The sequence below is a fragment of the Bos javanicus genome, chromosome 2, assembly GCF_032452875.1.
Source record: "Bos javanicus breed banteng chromosome 2, ARS-OSU_banteng_1.0, whole genome shotgun sequence".
Classification (NCBI taxonomy): Eukaryota; Metazoa; Chordata; class Mammalia; order Artiodactyla; family Bovidae; genus Bos; species Bos javanicus.
This window is the reverse complement of record NC_083869.1, coordinates 37,075,843-37,093,380: the sequence shown is the minus strand read 5'-3', so window position 1 is coordinate 37,093,380 and position 17,538 is coordinate 37,075,843. Positions and strand designations below refer to the sequence as shown.

The 17,538-nt window shown below is 36.5% G+C and overlaps 1 protein-coding gene across 24 annotated transcripts in view; it reads right to left on the bottom strand.

The window, feature by feature from the left end:
• BAZ2B (bromodomain adjacent to zinc finger domain 2B) overlaps positions 1 to 17,538 on the bottom strand; it is a 336,353-nt gene that overhangs the window by 36,674 nt on the left and 282,141 nt on the right. For all 24 annotated transcript variants that reach the window (XM_061395981.1, XM_061396001.1, XM_061395906.1 and 21 more), the window contains 5 exons: positions 13,376 to 13,516; positions 9,018 to 9,272; positions 7,842 to 8,056; positions 6,913 to 6,987; positions 5,872 to 6,115 (listed from right to left, as the gene is read on the bottom strand). In XM_061395981.1, coding sequence (XP_061251965.1) covers positions 5,872 to 6,115; positions 6,913 to 6,987; positions 7,842 to 8,056; positions 9,018 to 9,272; positions 13,376 to 13,516 — 930 coding nt within the window. The remainder of the gene's footprint in view (positions 1 to 5,871; positions 6,116 to 6,912; positions 6,988 to 7,841; positions 8,057 to 9,017; positions 9,273 to 13,375; positions 13,517 to 17,538) is intronic.

The window sequence follows — 17,538 nt, the reverse complement described above, 5'->3', positions numbered from 1 at the left end:
ACTACCATTTCTAAGACTTTTCTTACCAAAAAAAGAAGTAAAATATCTACTAAAGTTTTATTTAAAGGAGTTTTGGTTAATAGTCCTCATACTTTTTAGAGATATGAAGAATCTGAAAAGCCAGAGAGAAAGGCAATAACAACAAAATTAAGAATACAGAATCTATGCCTGCCATGCTTCCCCAATCAAAAGAGAAGGCTGTTATATGTCCCTATATGTCAAAGTTTAATTGTCCACATAACCTCCTACACACCACCTTGTGAGGTTAAAGTTCACAAAGATCTCAACGCAAACCTAAGGATTAGGGAGAGTTGATATGTTGAAGGAATAAAGAGTGAAAAAGGAGGGAATCACCCTTAAGACAAAGGGCTGTGACTTAAAGAGCAGTATCTTCTAATTCAGTGGTCCCCAACCTTTTTGGCACCAGGGACCGGCTACGTGGAAGACAATTTTCCACAGACTTGGAGGGGGGATGATTTTGGGATGATTCAAGCTTATTACATTTATTGGACACTTTATTTCTATTATTATTAAATCAGCTCCACCTCAGATCATCAGGCATTAGATACCAGACGCCGGTTCTAATTGAAAGGAATGGCATGGGTCTCACTGGAAAGGTTCCTGCAATTAGTCCTTTATGTGGTATAACAACTGACACCACCTATACTTAATCAAGAAGCCAAACCTATTTTTGGAGGAAAATCAATCAATAAGGTTCTTTAAAAAGTTAACCTTTAGTTTTATTAGGAAATTGGTAAGTGGCTACAAATTCTTTATTATAAAGAAAAACTCTCAAATCATGTAAAAGAAATGTTTCTTTGGTCTCTTAGATCCTAAAATATTCCTTACTTTAAAACACTTTTAAACTGTTTTCTCACATTAATGACAAGATACACATTTGCCAGGATTTTGATCAATCTAATTAACTCTATAATTCAAAGTTCATAAAAATAAAATACTACTTTAAAATGACACATCCAGTCTTAAAATGTGAATAATGATTTTTAAATCATTAATACTAATTTTTAATAGTTCTTTTATTTCCCTTAAAGAAAACAATTTAGAGTTTGTTAATTCTCCATGTGAAAAATGCCAAGCGAAAGACAATTTCTGTAAATAAATTCTAGTTTAATGGGTGACTATCCACTAGAATACACTGATACCCGAACACAAAGTTGTCACATTTATGAGAGCTAATACTTAAAAAAAATTATAATATTAAGTGCTGAAAAGGTATGCTAATTCTGTTTTTTTAAAAGGTGGTTAATATTGATCAAAAAAGTTTAATTTCTGCTAAACAGCTCCACTTGCCAAAGGAAGCAGACTGGTTATAAATAGTATCTTTGGGTAATTACAGTTCTGAAACCCAAATTATATACCCTTTTGTCACAGCATGAGAGTATTTGATCAAGTGATTTCAGAAGTACAACATTATGAAGTAATTCCTGTAAGGAATCTCACAGTAGTCTCCTTTTCAGCCTGCTACTCTTAAAATAAGTAAGGCTCACTCTAGCAAATCATTCTGGTTTAAAATATGTAATTTACGAAAACATTTTGCATTTATGCTATTTTTTACTTAAAAGAATTGTATAGCACATGATTTTATAAATTATACTGTTATCCAGATTAAGTAAAAATTTGATTTAGTAACATCATTGGTCTTGTTCAGATATTATTTTCACATAATATATCAATAATCCATCCTTCTAAGCTTTATTTCTCCAGAAATATGGAGTTGATACAAGAAAGGAAACGTTTTTCCTAGACTTCCTTCACTAAATAATCCTGGCATTGAAGGCAGAATGGCTGGCTGTATATTGTTTTTTGAATGCCATTTCTTCAACCCTATCAATATTTCTAGCATTCTTTTCTTGTAAAAGGTAAACATCAACCTTTATCTTCTTTTTATACAAGTCCATTTCCGTGGCTTATGATCGCTTTCCTTAAAAACACTCCTCCATTACCTTGCCTTCTTCCCTTTAGCCTACTCTTCAAAGCTAGCCCCCCCTCCACCGCCCGTATCTTTACCTTAACTGAATCTCTCCAATATCTCTAGGGACCTTATACTATTAATTATTCTCTTTTATCTCTTTAATCTTCCACACTTATCTCTCATTTTACTGACTCTCCCGTCAACCAAAAATAGTCTCAAATCTTCTGCATCTGAAAAATCCCTGGTCTTTGTCCTCCTCTAGGAACTACCCTTTCTTTTGAGGTATAATGCTTGAGACAATCATCTTCACCTTCTCACTTTTCATTGTTTTCAAACAATTCTAGCCTTGCTTTGGCTCTCACCTCTCTAAAGAAATGGTGCTGGCATTGGTTACCAAACACCTCTGTGATGGCGAATACAACAAACACATTCAGTCCTCCTCACATTACACTCCTGCTCCTTTAACATTTTTTTGTAAATAATTGGATTTATTTATTTATTTTTGGCTGTCCTGGGTCTTTGCTGCTGCGTGGGCTCTTCTATAGTTGTGAGGAGCAGGGCTTACTGTCTAGTTGTAGGGTGCGGACTTCTCATTGCAGTGGCTTCCCTTGTTGCAGAGCATGAGCTCAAGAGCATACGGGCTCAGGAGTTGTGGCTCGCGGGCTCTGGAGCACAGGCACAGTAGTTGTGTTGCACAGGCTTAGTTGCCCTGCAGCATGTGGAATCTTCCCAGATCAGGGATTGAACCCGTGTCTCCGGCATTGGCACACAGATTCTTTACCACTGAGCCATCAGGGAAACCCTCCATTAACACTGTTTATAACTCCCTCTTTTTAAAAATGTTTAATTTTCTTGATTCTTATTATTATTACATGGGTGGGAAAGAGTTAACATTGTAGGTTTTTGAAAGGTTGGCTTACAAAGCTGACCCTTGGCTAGCATCTGGGAATCTGAATTTTGGAGGGTTCCCCAACCCAGAGTGACAAGAATAGCTTGCTGGACCTAAACTGCGCTAACAATGTGGTTTATACCAAACACCTACTCTTTTTTGGAGTGGGGGGAGGCTGGAGTTTTGGCACCTTCTATGCAGAGGGTACCTATGTGGTCATCCCTGTATAAAACTTTGGGCACAGTCTCTATTGAACTTTCTTAGAACACAACATTTCAGCTGCGGCACAATTTAAATGTCACAGCACACTGCTAGGAGAATTAAGCCCATCCTTTGTGACTCTACTGGGAAAAGATTCTTGAAAGCTGGGACTGATTTCCCCTGGATATTGACCCATATGCCATTTCTCTTTAATGGTTTTGCTTTGTTTTTCCTTTTGCTGCAATAACTTATAGCCATAGCATGACCAGAAGCTGAGTTCTGTGAGTCATCCTAGTGAGTCACTGGCTTTGGAGGCGGTCTTGGTCTTGGCAATCCCTGACCCACTACAGAAATTTTCTACCTTTGTTCATTCTTCAGCAAGAAGTCCTGAAGGCTGTTCTTAAACACTGACATTCCCTGAGGTTCCAATCTCAGTTTACTACTCTCACTAATAAACCAATTCTCCTGTGCAAACTAAGCCAACTCATTATTTAAACTATTGTCTATGTACTAATAACCTCCAGATCTACATTTTCAAGACCGAACTCTTCTCCAGGCTTTGGGTTTTTAAATCCAACTGACTGCTAAACTGCTCAGACACCTCAAATTCAACATGTTCAAAATAAAACCTAGTATCATTTCCTAACTTCAGATATTTGTTCTATATTCCCCTACTCGGCTGTCATCTATTTTACTCTGCTGCTTCTCGATTCTTCTTTTTTTTTAATGGCGATGCAATCTTTTGTTTTGTTTTTCTTAAAGCTTTATTTATTTATTTATTTTTGGCTGCACTGGGTCTTCATTGCTTTGTGTGGGCTTCCTCTAGTTGCGGGGAGCAGGGGTTACTTTTCATTGCGGTGCACAGGCTTCTCATTGTAGTGGTCTCTCTTGTTGCACAGCACAAGATCTAGGCACACGGGCTTCAGTAATTGCAGCACGTGGGCTCAGTAGTTGTGGCACGTGGGCTTAGTGGCTCTGCAACATGTGGAATCTTCTTGGACCAGTGATGGAACACAGGTCTCCTGCATTTGCACATGGATTCTCACCCATCATGCCACCAGGGATGATGTCCCTCCTGAATTCTTTAGATCAGGTAGTGGCAACAAAAGCAGGTAGTCCCTCACCAGAAAACTGGAATCAATCCTATCTCTCCCTCCATCAACCTACACAATCCATTTTCAAAGACTATTCATTTTTCCTCAGTATTTATTGAGTCTTTTCCTTCCATTGGTCTATTTTCAGACCTATCACAATTCACCTAAACCAGAGCAGTCTCTCCTGACTCATCTTCCCACTTCTGATCTTGCGCTAGCCAAATCTATTTTCCACAGAGTTGACATAGAGAGCCACTGAAAAATCGAGTCTGACCAGGTCCTTCCATCAGTTATAACCCTTCAATGGCTTCCTATCACCATAAAACTATAAAATCCTAGTTCACAGTTGTTGTACATGAGGCTATCTAGTATTACTGAAGCACTTATAGGGCCTGTAAAGCACATCATGGTTTCAAGGCTTCTGAGTCCTTACTCATGCTATTCTCTCTGCTTGGAAGATTTTTCCATGGATTCCTGGATTCTCTATAGGTTAACATTCAGCCCAGCTTGTAGCCTCAGCTAATGAGTTCAGAAAGCCTTTGTGATCATTTATTCCTCAGAAAGATTCAATGTCCTTCTTTTGTACCCGCCTGCTGCTGCTGCTAAGTCACTTCAGTCGTGTCCGACTCTGTGCGGCCCCATAGACGGCAGCCCACCAGGCTCCCCCATCCCTGGGATTCTCCAGGCAAGAATACTGGAGTGGATTGCCATTTCCTTCTCCAATGCAGTAAAGTGAAAAAGGGAAAGTGAAGTCGCTCAGTCATGTCCGACTCCTCATGACCCCATGGACTGCAGCCCACCAGGCTCCTCTATCCATGGGATTTTCCAGGCAAGAGTACTGGAGTGGGGTGCCGTCACCTTCTCCCGCCTAATACATTGTAAATACTGCTAGCAAAGCAGTTAACATTTAACACATTATTTTTTCTTATTCTAAGTCTTTCTCTGAAACTGTAAATTGAAAGGAGAGTTTCAGTGCTTTGTTCATCTTTGATTATGGTCTACACGGAGAAAACAATCTTAAAAAAGAAAAATAAGTAGAGTTAATGCAGAAAACAAATGTATGGTTACTAGGGGATAAGGGAAGAAGGAGAGATAAAGTGGGAGACTGGGACTGACATATACACACTACAATGTGTAAACAGATGACTAATAAGAACCCGCTGAATAGCATAGGGAACTCTACTCAATACTCTATAATGGCCTATATAGAAAAAGAATCTTAAAGATGTGTGAATATATGTATATGTATAACTGATTCATTTTGCTATACACCTGAAACTAACACAACATTGTAAATCAACTGTATTGCAATAAAAGTAAAAGTTAAAAAAAGTGCCTAGAGCCATGTACTCAATAAACTAGGATCTGAGAAATGTATCAGTTTCACTACACCTGACAACACTGTGAAGGCATTAAGTACTGTACAAAATAAACATAAGATATCATGTTAATAGAATTTACAAAATACCTAAAATTAAGAATATGAATAGTTCTTTGGTGAACTCTCAAGTTATTATACAAACAGAAAAATTTAACTTCTTTTGTTCAACATAAGTACCTTCTATGCGCAGAGGTTCTATTCAATATTTACCTAAGCATCACAAAAAACCTTGAAGTGAATATTATATTTAATTTTCAGATGAATAAACTGTGTTGAGTGTCACCATGGAATTCAAATCCAAATCCATTTGACTTCAAATTCTGTATTATTTTCAATATTTCATACAGTATTAGTCAAGTCTAAATTTTATTACCTCATCTTCACAGATCTCAGTCTTCTTTCCTTTTTTGTCTTCTTTATCTTCTTCATCTTCATCATCTTCATCAGCTTGGTCATCACTATCATCGTCATCATCATCATCATAGTCACTGTCTCCTCCCTTCCTTCTCCTTTTGCGTCCTGGAGTGGGTGTGCCCAGTGGATGCTGTTCTTCTCCAAGATCAATGCCACCGGCAGTGTCTCTTTTGCCTGTTTTCTTAGCGTGAATGATTCTGAGCCTTTAAATAGGAAAAAAAAAATGATACAGAAGAAAAGGCTTCCCTCTGTACTTTTTAAATATCATACTATGAATTTTAAGCATGTGGTTATTTCTCTCAAAGTAACCAATATATCAATGACAATAAAAATTGGAAGAAATATGTTCACAGAAATTATAAAATATGTTAACTTTTAAGAATTATACTGTCTATCTCTTTGGAATTAGAATACATTTTTTTAAAAACACAGAAAACTGAGATTAACTCAGGAACAGCCAAGTGATAGTTCTTGATCCTATCTGACTGAGTAAATTTCAATTCAAGTCACTGCAAAGAAACTATCCTCTTAACATGGAAGTTGAATAATTTCAGCATTATATTTCCTAGCAGGAAGCTAATTGAGTTTTAATGCTGAATATATTTGGATATGTTAGACTCTCTGTAAAAGCAAACTGTAATTAGAAAGCAATTAAGGAAAAATATGGTAGAATCCAAACAGATTCTATTTATGACAAAAGTAACCTGATAGAAACAACAATCTTTGAATATATGATTGCTTGACTTCTTTGAAAGAAAGATAAATTGACTTTCTTTTAACTTTGAAGCATGTGAGTTCAATGAATCTCAATATAGCTTTTGTCCACTGAAAACTCTGCCTCTGAGTTTTATTAATTTTATATCTCAGCTTAATTAAACTTTGCCTTTTCTAATTTTTAGACAAGATAAAGTTTAAATTCCATATTTTCACTTAGTATGCTTTATTCAGAAATTTGTGAAGAAGGAAAACAGTATATTAGTTTTAATAAAATAGGACTTACTTGCGGAGTTTACCTTCTACCACCCATTTATCTCTCCTTAAGTTTGACATATAATCAATGTTCTTGTCGATTTCACTGCCAATGCAAAAGTTTATTAGAAGACATAAATTAATACATAATGCAATACATTAATTTGGTAAATAAAATGACGCAGATTTTTGCTAAGTACAAATGATGACTGCCAATGAATAGCAAAAACAAATGAAAAATTATACTAATACATAGCTAAGAGATGTACAGAAAACTTAAAACGTCCAGCAATGGTAGAAACACATGGCTCTGAAATATTTGGATTGATTCTTTCCCTAGAAACGTAAAGGAATAAAAGTTACATAATTAAAATCTGTAACATAATGAATAGCAAGAACAAGATGAATGAGGAATTTGTTCACCAAATCTTCAAACATTATAGTGGAGAACTTACTTTGACTCTTAAATGAGATTAAGTACTTTTTAAAAAACTGCAAACTAACATGCAATAAATAAATAATATTAAGATTGTGTCAGCACATGATAAAAAGTAGATGGATAATTCTACAAATGGCTTCTAGCAAAAAATGAGGTACTCATCTGCTACCAAAGATAAAAGAAAAATTCTGAGTTCTTACAACAGTACTGGATTCTAGAGTCATAGCAACAAAAAACTGTTCACATTTCAGTATACAAATAAATAACAAAATTACCAAATAAACAAGAAGTGTTACAAGGACTATACACAGTATGATTCAAAATTTCTTTTTAACAGCCTGAAAAGAAATACATTAAAATACCATTTGTCATCTCTGAATGGTGAGATTAGTGTAATTTTAATTTTTTTCTTTGTCGTAATCTGTTACTTTCAAATTTTCTATAAGCAATTTGTACTACTTTGTGACTAGACAAATTTAAAACAGAAAATAATCACCAGAAAAGTCCAGACATGTGCTTACCTCACCACACTCTTGCTGCATGCCAGTTCATTGATCAGGAAAGCCAGAACTGAGGCTTTCTGTGCTGGAGTGTGAGCCTGAAAAGCTTTAGTCTTCAGGCTTTCAGTAAGTTCAGTCTGTCCACAGTGTGCTTCCATAAAAATCTGCAAAATCTCGGAAACATTGTCTCGATTCACACCAACATTCAGCAAATGTTCTCCAAGAGCTGTTTTGGCCTACAAAAGTTTGGCATTTTTATCAGTATAAGGACTGATACTGACTCATAAAATATAAACAGTAAGACTTTTAAATATTGGTATTATATGATTTAGATATTACTGACAAGGGCTTTATTCACATTTATGATGAAATGGAGATAAAAACAGTCAACGGATGATCGGACAAGCTTTCAAGTACTTGTAATTTTTCCATTCCTTCTTCAAACTTGGCTAAAAGTTAGGTGTGGAGAAGAGTATGTAAATTTGTGGTTAAAAATTCATACCTTCTTTGACCACAGAAACTATCTGAAGGTTTTACAGGCTATATCCATCAGTAGTGGTGGGGGAGGGGTTGAAAAGTACTATTATTATTGTATTTTCTGGTTCTACAGTGTCATGGATTTTATTGCCTGGTATGCTGAATGAATAGGGAGATGGAGGAAAAAGTAACAGGTATATCTGGAAACTTCTCTCTCTACAATATTATCTAGAGTAAAACTGACTGAAATGTGTATCTTAATTGGAATTAAGATAAATTTGAACTTATTGAGTATCCACATAGCAATATAGAGTCTTAACATGCTGTTCTACAGGGGTCTTGATTAGCCTCAGTTATTCACAATTTCAAAGAGAACACAGTATACTTTCAGAGGACACACGTAAGTTCTAACTTCTTTACAAATTTTGAATTTTCTGTTTTGCTAAATATTACTTGGGAATTTCTTAAGTAAGTTTGGCTTTTGCCAAAAGCTAAAGGAAAATAAAAGTAATTTGAGAATGATTTACATTCCTTAGGCTTTATGAACCAAGTTTTTCTAAGTTTGTACCAACTGTAACTGAAGCAAATCTACCTTTAACTTCATGAGAAGCTATGTAGAAAAAATTGAGTAAGTCTATACAATCTTCTGCTAACATGCTAAAGCCAGCTATTAATGCACTGATAGTACAAATTAAAAAGATGTATTTTGTTTTTTTTTACCTTGTATCCTGTAATTAGACCTGGATCACATACAGCAGCTGAGAGGAGCCTCACAAGCAAGTCTTGTACTTCACCCATGCTGTCCCCTATATTTAGCAATCCCTCTTGAAGAACACTCAGGTTTGGAACATCAATATTCACATCAAAGCCCAAAACTTTACCAAAGTTTCGTAAGAACTGCACCACCATGAGACAGTCTGAAAATGTACTTCCAGAGAGAACAAGTCCTGGAATACGAGGCAACTCTGGCAAAGGCTGAAAATAAAAGAAAAGAAAGAAAAAATAATTTTAAAAGCCATGATTTTATACCTTCTGAAGTAAGGTAAGTTGTTATTTTTATCTTGCCTTATACCAGTGGTTTTTCCCTCTAGATTGTAAATTCCATGAGGGCATTTCTATAACTTCCTGGTGAAAGCAAAAGTCACTTAGTCGTGTCCAGCTCTTTGCGACATCGTGGACTATACAGTTCACGGAATTCTCCAGGTCAGAATGCTGGAGTGGGTAGCTTTTCCCTTCTCCAGGGGATCTTCCCAACTCAGGAACTGAATCCAGGTCTCCTGCACTGCAGGTAGATTCTTTATGTAATCATAAAATCGTGAACACAAGTAACCATTAATAAATTTTGGTTGAAATCAACATGACCTTAGATCTCTACAAAACAGAACACTAATTTTAACTTACATATTGACAAAACACAGGTTACATAACTGGAGGAAAAATTAAATAACATAAGAAATAAGTATCTCATGATTACTTTACCATGGAACAACTTAGTAGGGCACACGCAACACTTTCTTCTAATGATGTAGACTGATTTATAATTCACACTTTTGGGGAGCTCAGAAACTAACCGTGTACAGATCTGTGGCTTGTATGCTTGGAGAGAGAGATACCATCTTTGGCTAAAGAATGTAGATAAACTAGGTCCACATGACAAGAACCTACGACCCTGTCAAGAAGCCAGTTAGAGTGCAACTGTCAGTCTTGAGGTTTCCTGTATATAGTGAAACATTGATTCACTATCAAAATGAGAGAGCTGTTTCTTCTGCTATTTCTCAAATATGCTCACATATTAACATTTTAATGACTAAATTATATTTTCAGCTTTCATGGACATTTTAAAAATTAAATAAATAAGTAATCTAAAAACATTTTCATCCATGAATATGATTCAATAAATATACTTTCAGTTATGATTGGGAAAAATGTGGCTTATAAACATTTCTATTTATCTGAATTGGACCTTGAACACAAAAATGTGTCCTCTACTCTGCACTTGGTGTAATAACGAACTAAAGACTTCTTCCACTAATAGTGTGTAGAAACACTAACTATGGATAACTGCTGACATAATACAAACCTTTTGTTACATGTGAAAACCATTTAATTCTGTCTTCTTTTTTCCTGAATCATATCAGACATACATAGTTTCACATGATTCTAAAAATTTATAAAGCAAAACCAACCAAAGTAAGTCTTAAAGTGCAAGTCACTCAGTCATGTCCGACTCTTTGAGACCCCATGGACTATACAGTCCATCGAATTCTCCAGGCCAGGATACTGGAGTGGTAGCCTTTCCCTCCTCCAGGGGATCTTCACAACCCAGGGATCGAACCCACGTCTCCCACAATGCAGGCGGATTCTTTACCAGCTGAGCCACAAGCTCAAGAATACTGGAATGGGTAGCCTATCCTTTCTCCAGTGGATTTTCCCGACCCAGGAATCAAACTGGGTGTCCTGCATTGCAGGCGGATTCTTTACCAACTGAGCTATCAGGGAAGCCTAAGTCTTAAAATGGACTTACAAATATTTTATATGCGTGCATATGGACTTAAATGAAAATAAAAGTTTATTTACGATAATTTAGGATTTAAAAAGATCATTAAGGATTAGCAAGAAAATAGTTTATTAGGATTCAAGAAAATTGCTCAGTATGAGCTTATTAAAACATGTTAACTAACCACTATACCTATTCTGTGCTTAGGAAATTTTAAACATCCAGTTGACTAAAACTAGGTTATATACAGGCTGCTTCCCTGCTGACTCAGACTGTAAAGAATCTGCCTGCAATGCAGGAGACCCAGATTCAATTCCTGGGTCAGGAAGATCCCCTTAAGAAGGGCATGGCAACCCACTCCAGTATTCTTGCCTGGAGAATCCCATGGACAGAGGAGCCTGGCGGGCTATAGTTTCTAGGGTTGCAAAGAGTCTGAAGTGATTTACCAACATGTGCATACTTTCATCTTTATTTAAAAGCATTTCTGGGCTCCAAAATCACTACAGATGGTGACTGCAGCCATGAAATTAAAAGACGCTTACTCCTTGGAAGGAAAGTTATGACCAACCTAGATAGCATATTCAAAAGCAGAGACATTACTTTGCCAACAAAGGTTTGTCTAGTCAAGGCTATGGTTTTTCCCGTGGTCATTTATGGATGTGAGAGTTGGACTGTGAAGAAGGCTGAGCGCCAAAGAATTGATGCTTTTGAACTGTGGTGTTGGAGAAGACTCTTGAGAGTCCCTTGGACTGCAAGGAGATCCAACCAGTCCATTCTGAAGGAGATCAGCCCTGGGATTTCTTTGGAAGGAATGATGCTAAAGCTGAAACTCCAGTACTTTGGCCACCTCATGCGAAGAGTTGACTCACTGGAAAAGACTCTGATGCTGGGAGGGATTGGGGGCAGGAGGAGAAGGGGACGACAGAGGATGAGATGGCTGGATGGCATCACTGACTCGATGGACGTGAGTCTGAGTGAACTCCGGGAGTTGGTGATGGACAGGGAGGCCTGGCATGCTGCGATTCATGGGGTCGCAAAGAGTCAGACACGACTGAGCGACTGATCTGATCTGACCTGATGCTAGGTAAGTAAATAGAATATTAATAAATTTAATTTTCCACTTGACTACTAGAAGTTTGGGCTTCCCTGTTGCCTCAGCAGTAAATAATCTGCCTGCCAATGCAGAAAACATGGGTTTGATACCTGGGTCAGAAAGATCCTCTGCAGAAGGAAATGGTAACCTTTTCTAGTATTCTTGCCTAGGAAATACCATGGACAGAGGAACCTGGCTGGCTACAAACAGCAACACCAGAAGTTTGCTTTAAGCACTTTATAAAAGAGCTTGCAAAAATAGAGATAATCATTATCTGTATGTTATATGGCATATGAGTAAATATAGATGCTACTGACCAAGTATAACTATTGTATCATTGAGACACTATTATAGATATGATATGCGCTGACACAATTTTCCAGGAATACTATCTTAACTATAGCCAAACATAATTGACTTCTACTCATTAGTATGTGAAATCATACCAGCTGTTACTATGCTTCTGCTCTTTCCAAGTTGCTACTTTTATGTATTTTAGCAATATTACAAATCTGTGAAGCATGATGGAAGAGAAAATACACCTGAGGTACTCTGACAGGACACACTTCTTGGCTTTCAGGATCATAAAGAGTATGGGCTCTGGAGCTTAACAAAATGAAGCCTGAATCCAAGTTGCTACTTGTAAGTTGCATAATCTCAGGCAAGTTCCTTAACCTGTCTGTGTTTCAAGTTTTCACATCTGTAAATGGGCAAAAATATCAGTTCCACAGGATTGCGGGGAGGACCAAATGAGAAAATTCATTTCAAGCACTTAGCACTGTGCCTGGCACGAACTAAACACACTCAACAGTTAGCTACCACCACTAAAGCACTGAAAGAGGTTTTATTGCAAATCCTAATTTATTTAAATATCTATGGAAGCCTGAGGGAGGAGTTGGATCTTTCTGTTCTTAAATGCCTCAAAAAGACCAAATGAAACACAGAAATCCTATTTCTATAATTCATTTTTACAGATTTCTGCAGTATATTACTTATATTAAAAAGGTTCGTGGTGCTCCATTTATATATTAAGAACTGCCATTATCAGCACAGAGCTCTAGAAAGGTTTACTTGTAGCCATCCAGGAGAGACAGATGACCTAGACTTGGAAATTCACTGCTCTAGCACCCCACTCCAGTACTCTTGTCTGGAAAATCCCATGGGCGGAGGAGCCTGGTAGGCTGTAGTCCATGGGGTCGCTAAGAGTCAGACACGACTGAGCGACTTGCCTTTCACTTTTCACTTTCAGGCACTGGAGAAGGAAATGGCAACCCACTCCTGTGTTCTTGTCTGGAGAATCCCAGTAAGGGGGGAGCCTGGTGGGCTGCCGTCTATGGGGTCGCACAGAGTCGGACATGACTGAAGCAACTTAGCAGCAGCAGCAGCTAAAAATACAATGCTTTCATAATGGCAGCTCTGACAAAGGAATCAGATGAGAACACAGAAAAATTCAAATTTATTAATGTAATGGTTTACATGATACATTACCTTTTGGTCTGCTAAGCACATGTCTTCATTAGGCTTCTTTAGTTCCTTTGCCATTTCTAATTCTAATCTTCGTTGCTCTAGTTTACGTTCTTTATTTAATCTTTTCTCATCACGTTTTTCTTGCTTCAATCGTTCTTTTTCCTTAAAAAGAAAACCATGTCCACATATTCTCTTTAATCACTGTGTATGTTTAAAAAACTTCCAGTTAAAATTTAAAAGGTAATCAAAGTGTTATTTCCATGAACAAAATTTCTCTTGGAATGATTAGGAATAGATTTGAAATTACAAAGAAATAGTGACATTTTGCTTTTCCATATTTTTTCACCCTTTGAGTTTGAAAATAACCTTATGACTGTATGTGTATATATATATATGTACATACTAACACAAAATATCAGTATTAGTTTCAACCCTGATTATTTCATTATTCAAAATTTATTCAATCTTTTTCCAGATTATGAGAATAAAATATTAATACAAGCAGGTATATAAAATGAACATGTGCAAGTAAATATTTATTTTAAAAAGTTAACTAGGATTAGCGAAAATTTTTGTGTAGCTCCAGGAAATAAGATTTACAGCATGAAAATAAAACACGTTTGAATTTGCATAAAAAATAATTCAAAATTGAATTAGCTAGTCCAAACATGTGCATCTATGATGAAATAAAAATATTATTAACCACTCTAAACAACACTTAAAAGAATATCAAATAGGTTCTGAATGCAATTCCAAAAGCATTAAAAATATTTTGGGTAACAGCAACAATATGGAAATAATCTTGTTTCCCTTCATGTAGAGGATGACATTCCTTTCAAAGAAGTGATTTTCCATAATACTGGTGTCATTATTTTATTGTAATATCTCAAATACAATTCTCTTTTTAAATTGAAGTATAACTGACTTACAATACTATGTTAGTTTTAGGTGTACAATACAGTGACCTAATATTTTTACACATTATGAAATAATCACCATAAACAAATCTGATTACCGTGTCTCCAAAGTTATTACAATATTATTGACTGCTCCTTATGCTGTACATTATATCCCCATGACTTATTTTATAACTGGACTTATTTCAACCATTTCCCACAACCACCCCTCCCCTCTTTGAAATGCTAGCCTGTTTTCTGTATCTATGAGTTTGTTTCTGTTTTATGTTTGCTTGTTTTGCTTTTTAGGTTCTACATACAAGTGAAATCATATGGCGTTTGTCTTTGCAGACTTATTTCACTTAATACACTCTAGGTCCACCCACACTGTAACAAACGGTAATACTTCATTCCTTTTATGGTCAAATAATATTCCATTCACATATATACCACATATTTTTCATCCATTCATTTACTGATGAACACTTGTGCTGCTGCCATGTCTTGGCTATCATAAATAATTCTGCAGTGAACATGGGGTGCATGTATCTTTCTGAATTCGTGTTTTCATTTTCTTTGGATAAATACCCAGAAGTGGATTTGCTGAATCATATGGTGGTTTTATTTTTAATTTTTTTTTTTTTATTTTTTTTTTTATTTTTTTTTATTCTTCCAATTTTATTTTATTTTTAAACTTTACATAATTGTATTAGTTTTGCCAAATATCAAAATGAATCCGCCACAGGTATACATGTGTTCCCCATCCCGAACCCTCCTCCCTCCTCCCTCCCCATACCATCCCTCTGGGCCGTCCCAGTGCACCAGCCCCAAGCATCCAGCATCATGCATCGAACCTGGACTGGCAACTCGTTTCCTACATGATATTTTACATGTTTCATTGCCATTCTCCCACATCTTCCCACCCTCTCCCTCTCCCACAGAGTCCATAAGACTGTTCTATACATCAGTGTCTCTTTTGCTGTCTCGTACACCGGGTTATTGTTACCATCTTTCTAAATTCCATATATATGCGTTAGTATACTGTATTTATGTTTTTCCTTCTGGCTTACTTCACTCTGTATAATAGGCTCCAGTTTCATCCACCTCATTAGAACTGATTCAAATGTATTCTTTTTAATGGCTGAGTAATACTCCATTGTGTATATGTACCACAGCTTTCTTATCCATTCATCTGCTGATGGACATCTAGGTTGCTTCCACGTCTTGGCTATTATAAACAGTGCTGCGATGAACATTGGAGTACACGTGTCTCTTTCCCTTCTGGTTTCCTCAGTGTGTATGCCCAGCAGTGGGATTGCTGGGTCATAAGGCAGTTCTATTTCCAGTTTTTTAAGGAATCTCCACACTGTTCTCCATAGTGGCTGTACTAGTTTGCATTCCCACCAACAGTGTAAGAGGGTTCCCTTTTCTCCACACCCTCTCCAGCATTTATTATTTGTAGACTTTTGGATCGCAGCCATTCTGACTGGTGTGAAATGGTACCTCATAGTGGTTTTGATTTGCATTTCTCTGATAATGAGTGATGTTGAGCATCTTTTCATGTGTTTGTTAGCCATCTGTATGTCTTTTTTGGAGAAATGTCTATTTAGTTCTTTGGCCCATTTTTTGATTGGGTCGTTTATTTTTCTGGAGTTGAGCTGTAGGAGTTGCTTGTATATTTTTGAGATTAGTTGTTTGTCGGTTGCTTCATTTGCTATTATTTTCTCCCATTCTGAAGGCTGTCTTTTCACCTTGCTAATAGTTTCCTTTGATGTGCAGAAGCTTTTAAGGTTAATTAGGTCCCATTTGTTTATTTTTGCTTTTATTTCCAATATTCTGGGAGGTGGGTCATAGAGGATCCTGCTGTGATGTATGTCGGAGAGTGTTTTGCCTATGTTCTCCTCTAGGAGTTTTATAGTTTCTGGTCTTACGTTTAGATCTTTAATCCATTTTGAGTTTATTTTTGTGTATGGTGTTAGAAAGTGGTCCAGTTTCATTCTTTTACAAGTGGTTGACCAGATTTCCCAGCACCACTTGTTAAAGAGATTGTCTTTAATCCATTGTATATTCTTGCCTCCTTTGTCGAAGATAAGGTGTCCATATGTGCGTGGATTTATCTCTGGGCTTTCTATTTTATTCCATTGATCAATATTTCTGTCTTTGTGCCAGTACCATACTGTCTTGATAACTGTGGCTTTGTAGTAGAGCCTGAAGTCAGGTAAGTTGATTCCTCCAGTTCCATTCTTCTTTCTCAAGATCGCTTTGGCTATTCGAGGTTTTTTGTATTTCCATACAAATTGTGAAATTATTTGTTCTAGCTCTGTGAAGAATACTGTTGGTAGCTTGATAGGGATTGCGATTTTTTGAGAAACCTGCATATTGTTATCTACAGTGGCTGCATGAGTTTATATTCTCACCAAAAGTCAACAAGGATTTCCTTTTCTCCACATCCTTACCAAGAGCCATTACTTATCTTTTTGATAAATTGCATTTTGACAGGTGTAAGGCTGTATCTTATTGTCCTCAGCCCAATCAATATTCTTACTTATTAGAGAATAATAATAATGACAATTCTAACTTGTTATACATCTTTCAGTTTTATTTTTACCAAAATAAAGTCTACTTACTTTTGAATCTGGACTCTCTTCTTTTCCAAACTTATCTCCCACTTTCATATTCTATGTAAATTTAGTCAAACTACTTGCTATTTCTGATAAAAATATATTGTTTCCTCACCTCCTTATATTTGTGACTCCAACCAGAGAGGTCATTGATCTCATCTTGCATGTCAAATTCTAATTAAAAAACACCACCTTCTTCCTATTACCAATTTCTCATACCTAATTATAGCTCTTACCTATAATTTTAACCTAGCATTATTGCTTCCTGTAGTATGTTAGCATTTTTGCCCATAACTTAACCATCTCCATTTTCAATTACCACTGGTAAGACAGCACCCTGACTGCTGTAGCAGGGCATGCCAAGGGGGAAACAGAGGAGTGGAGAAGTATACTCCCAGCCAAGAGTTGAGAGAACATGACTGGACTGTAGGTTGCATGGTAAATAGTTGCTGGGAACTGTGACACATGGAGGTCAGGTCATGAGGACTTTTTTTTTTTCATGAGAACTTTTTTATAAGATATGCTCAGATTACTGCTCTTTTTTTTACTACTTCTAAATTTCTGAATTACTGATTCATGTAGACATTTGGGAAGGAAATGATAAAAAAGCTTTAAAATATACACAATTAATGTGTAACACAGAAAAGGTGTTGGCACCCCACTCCAG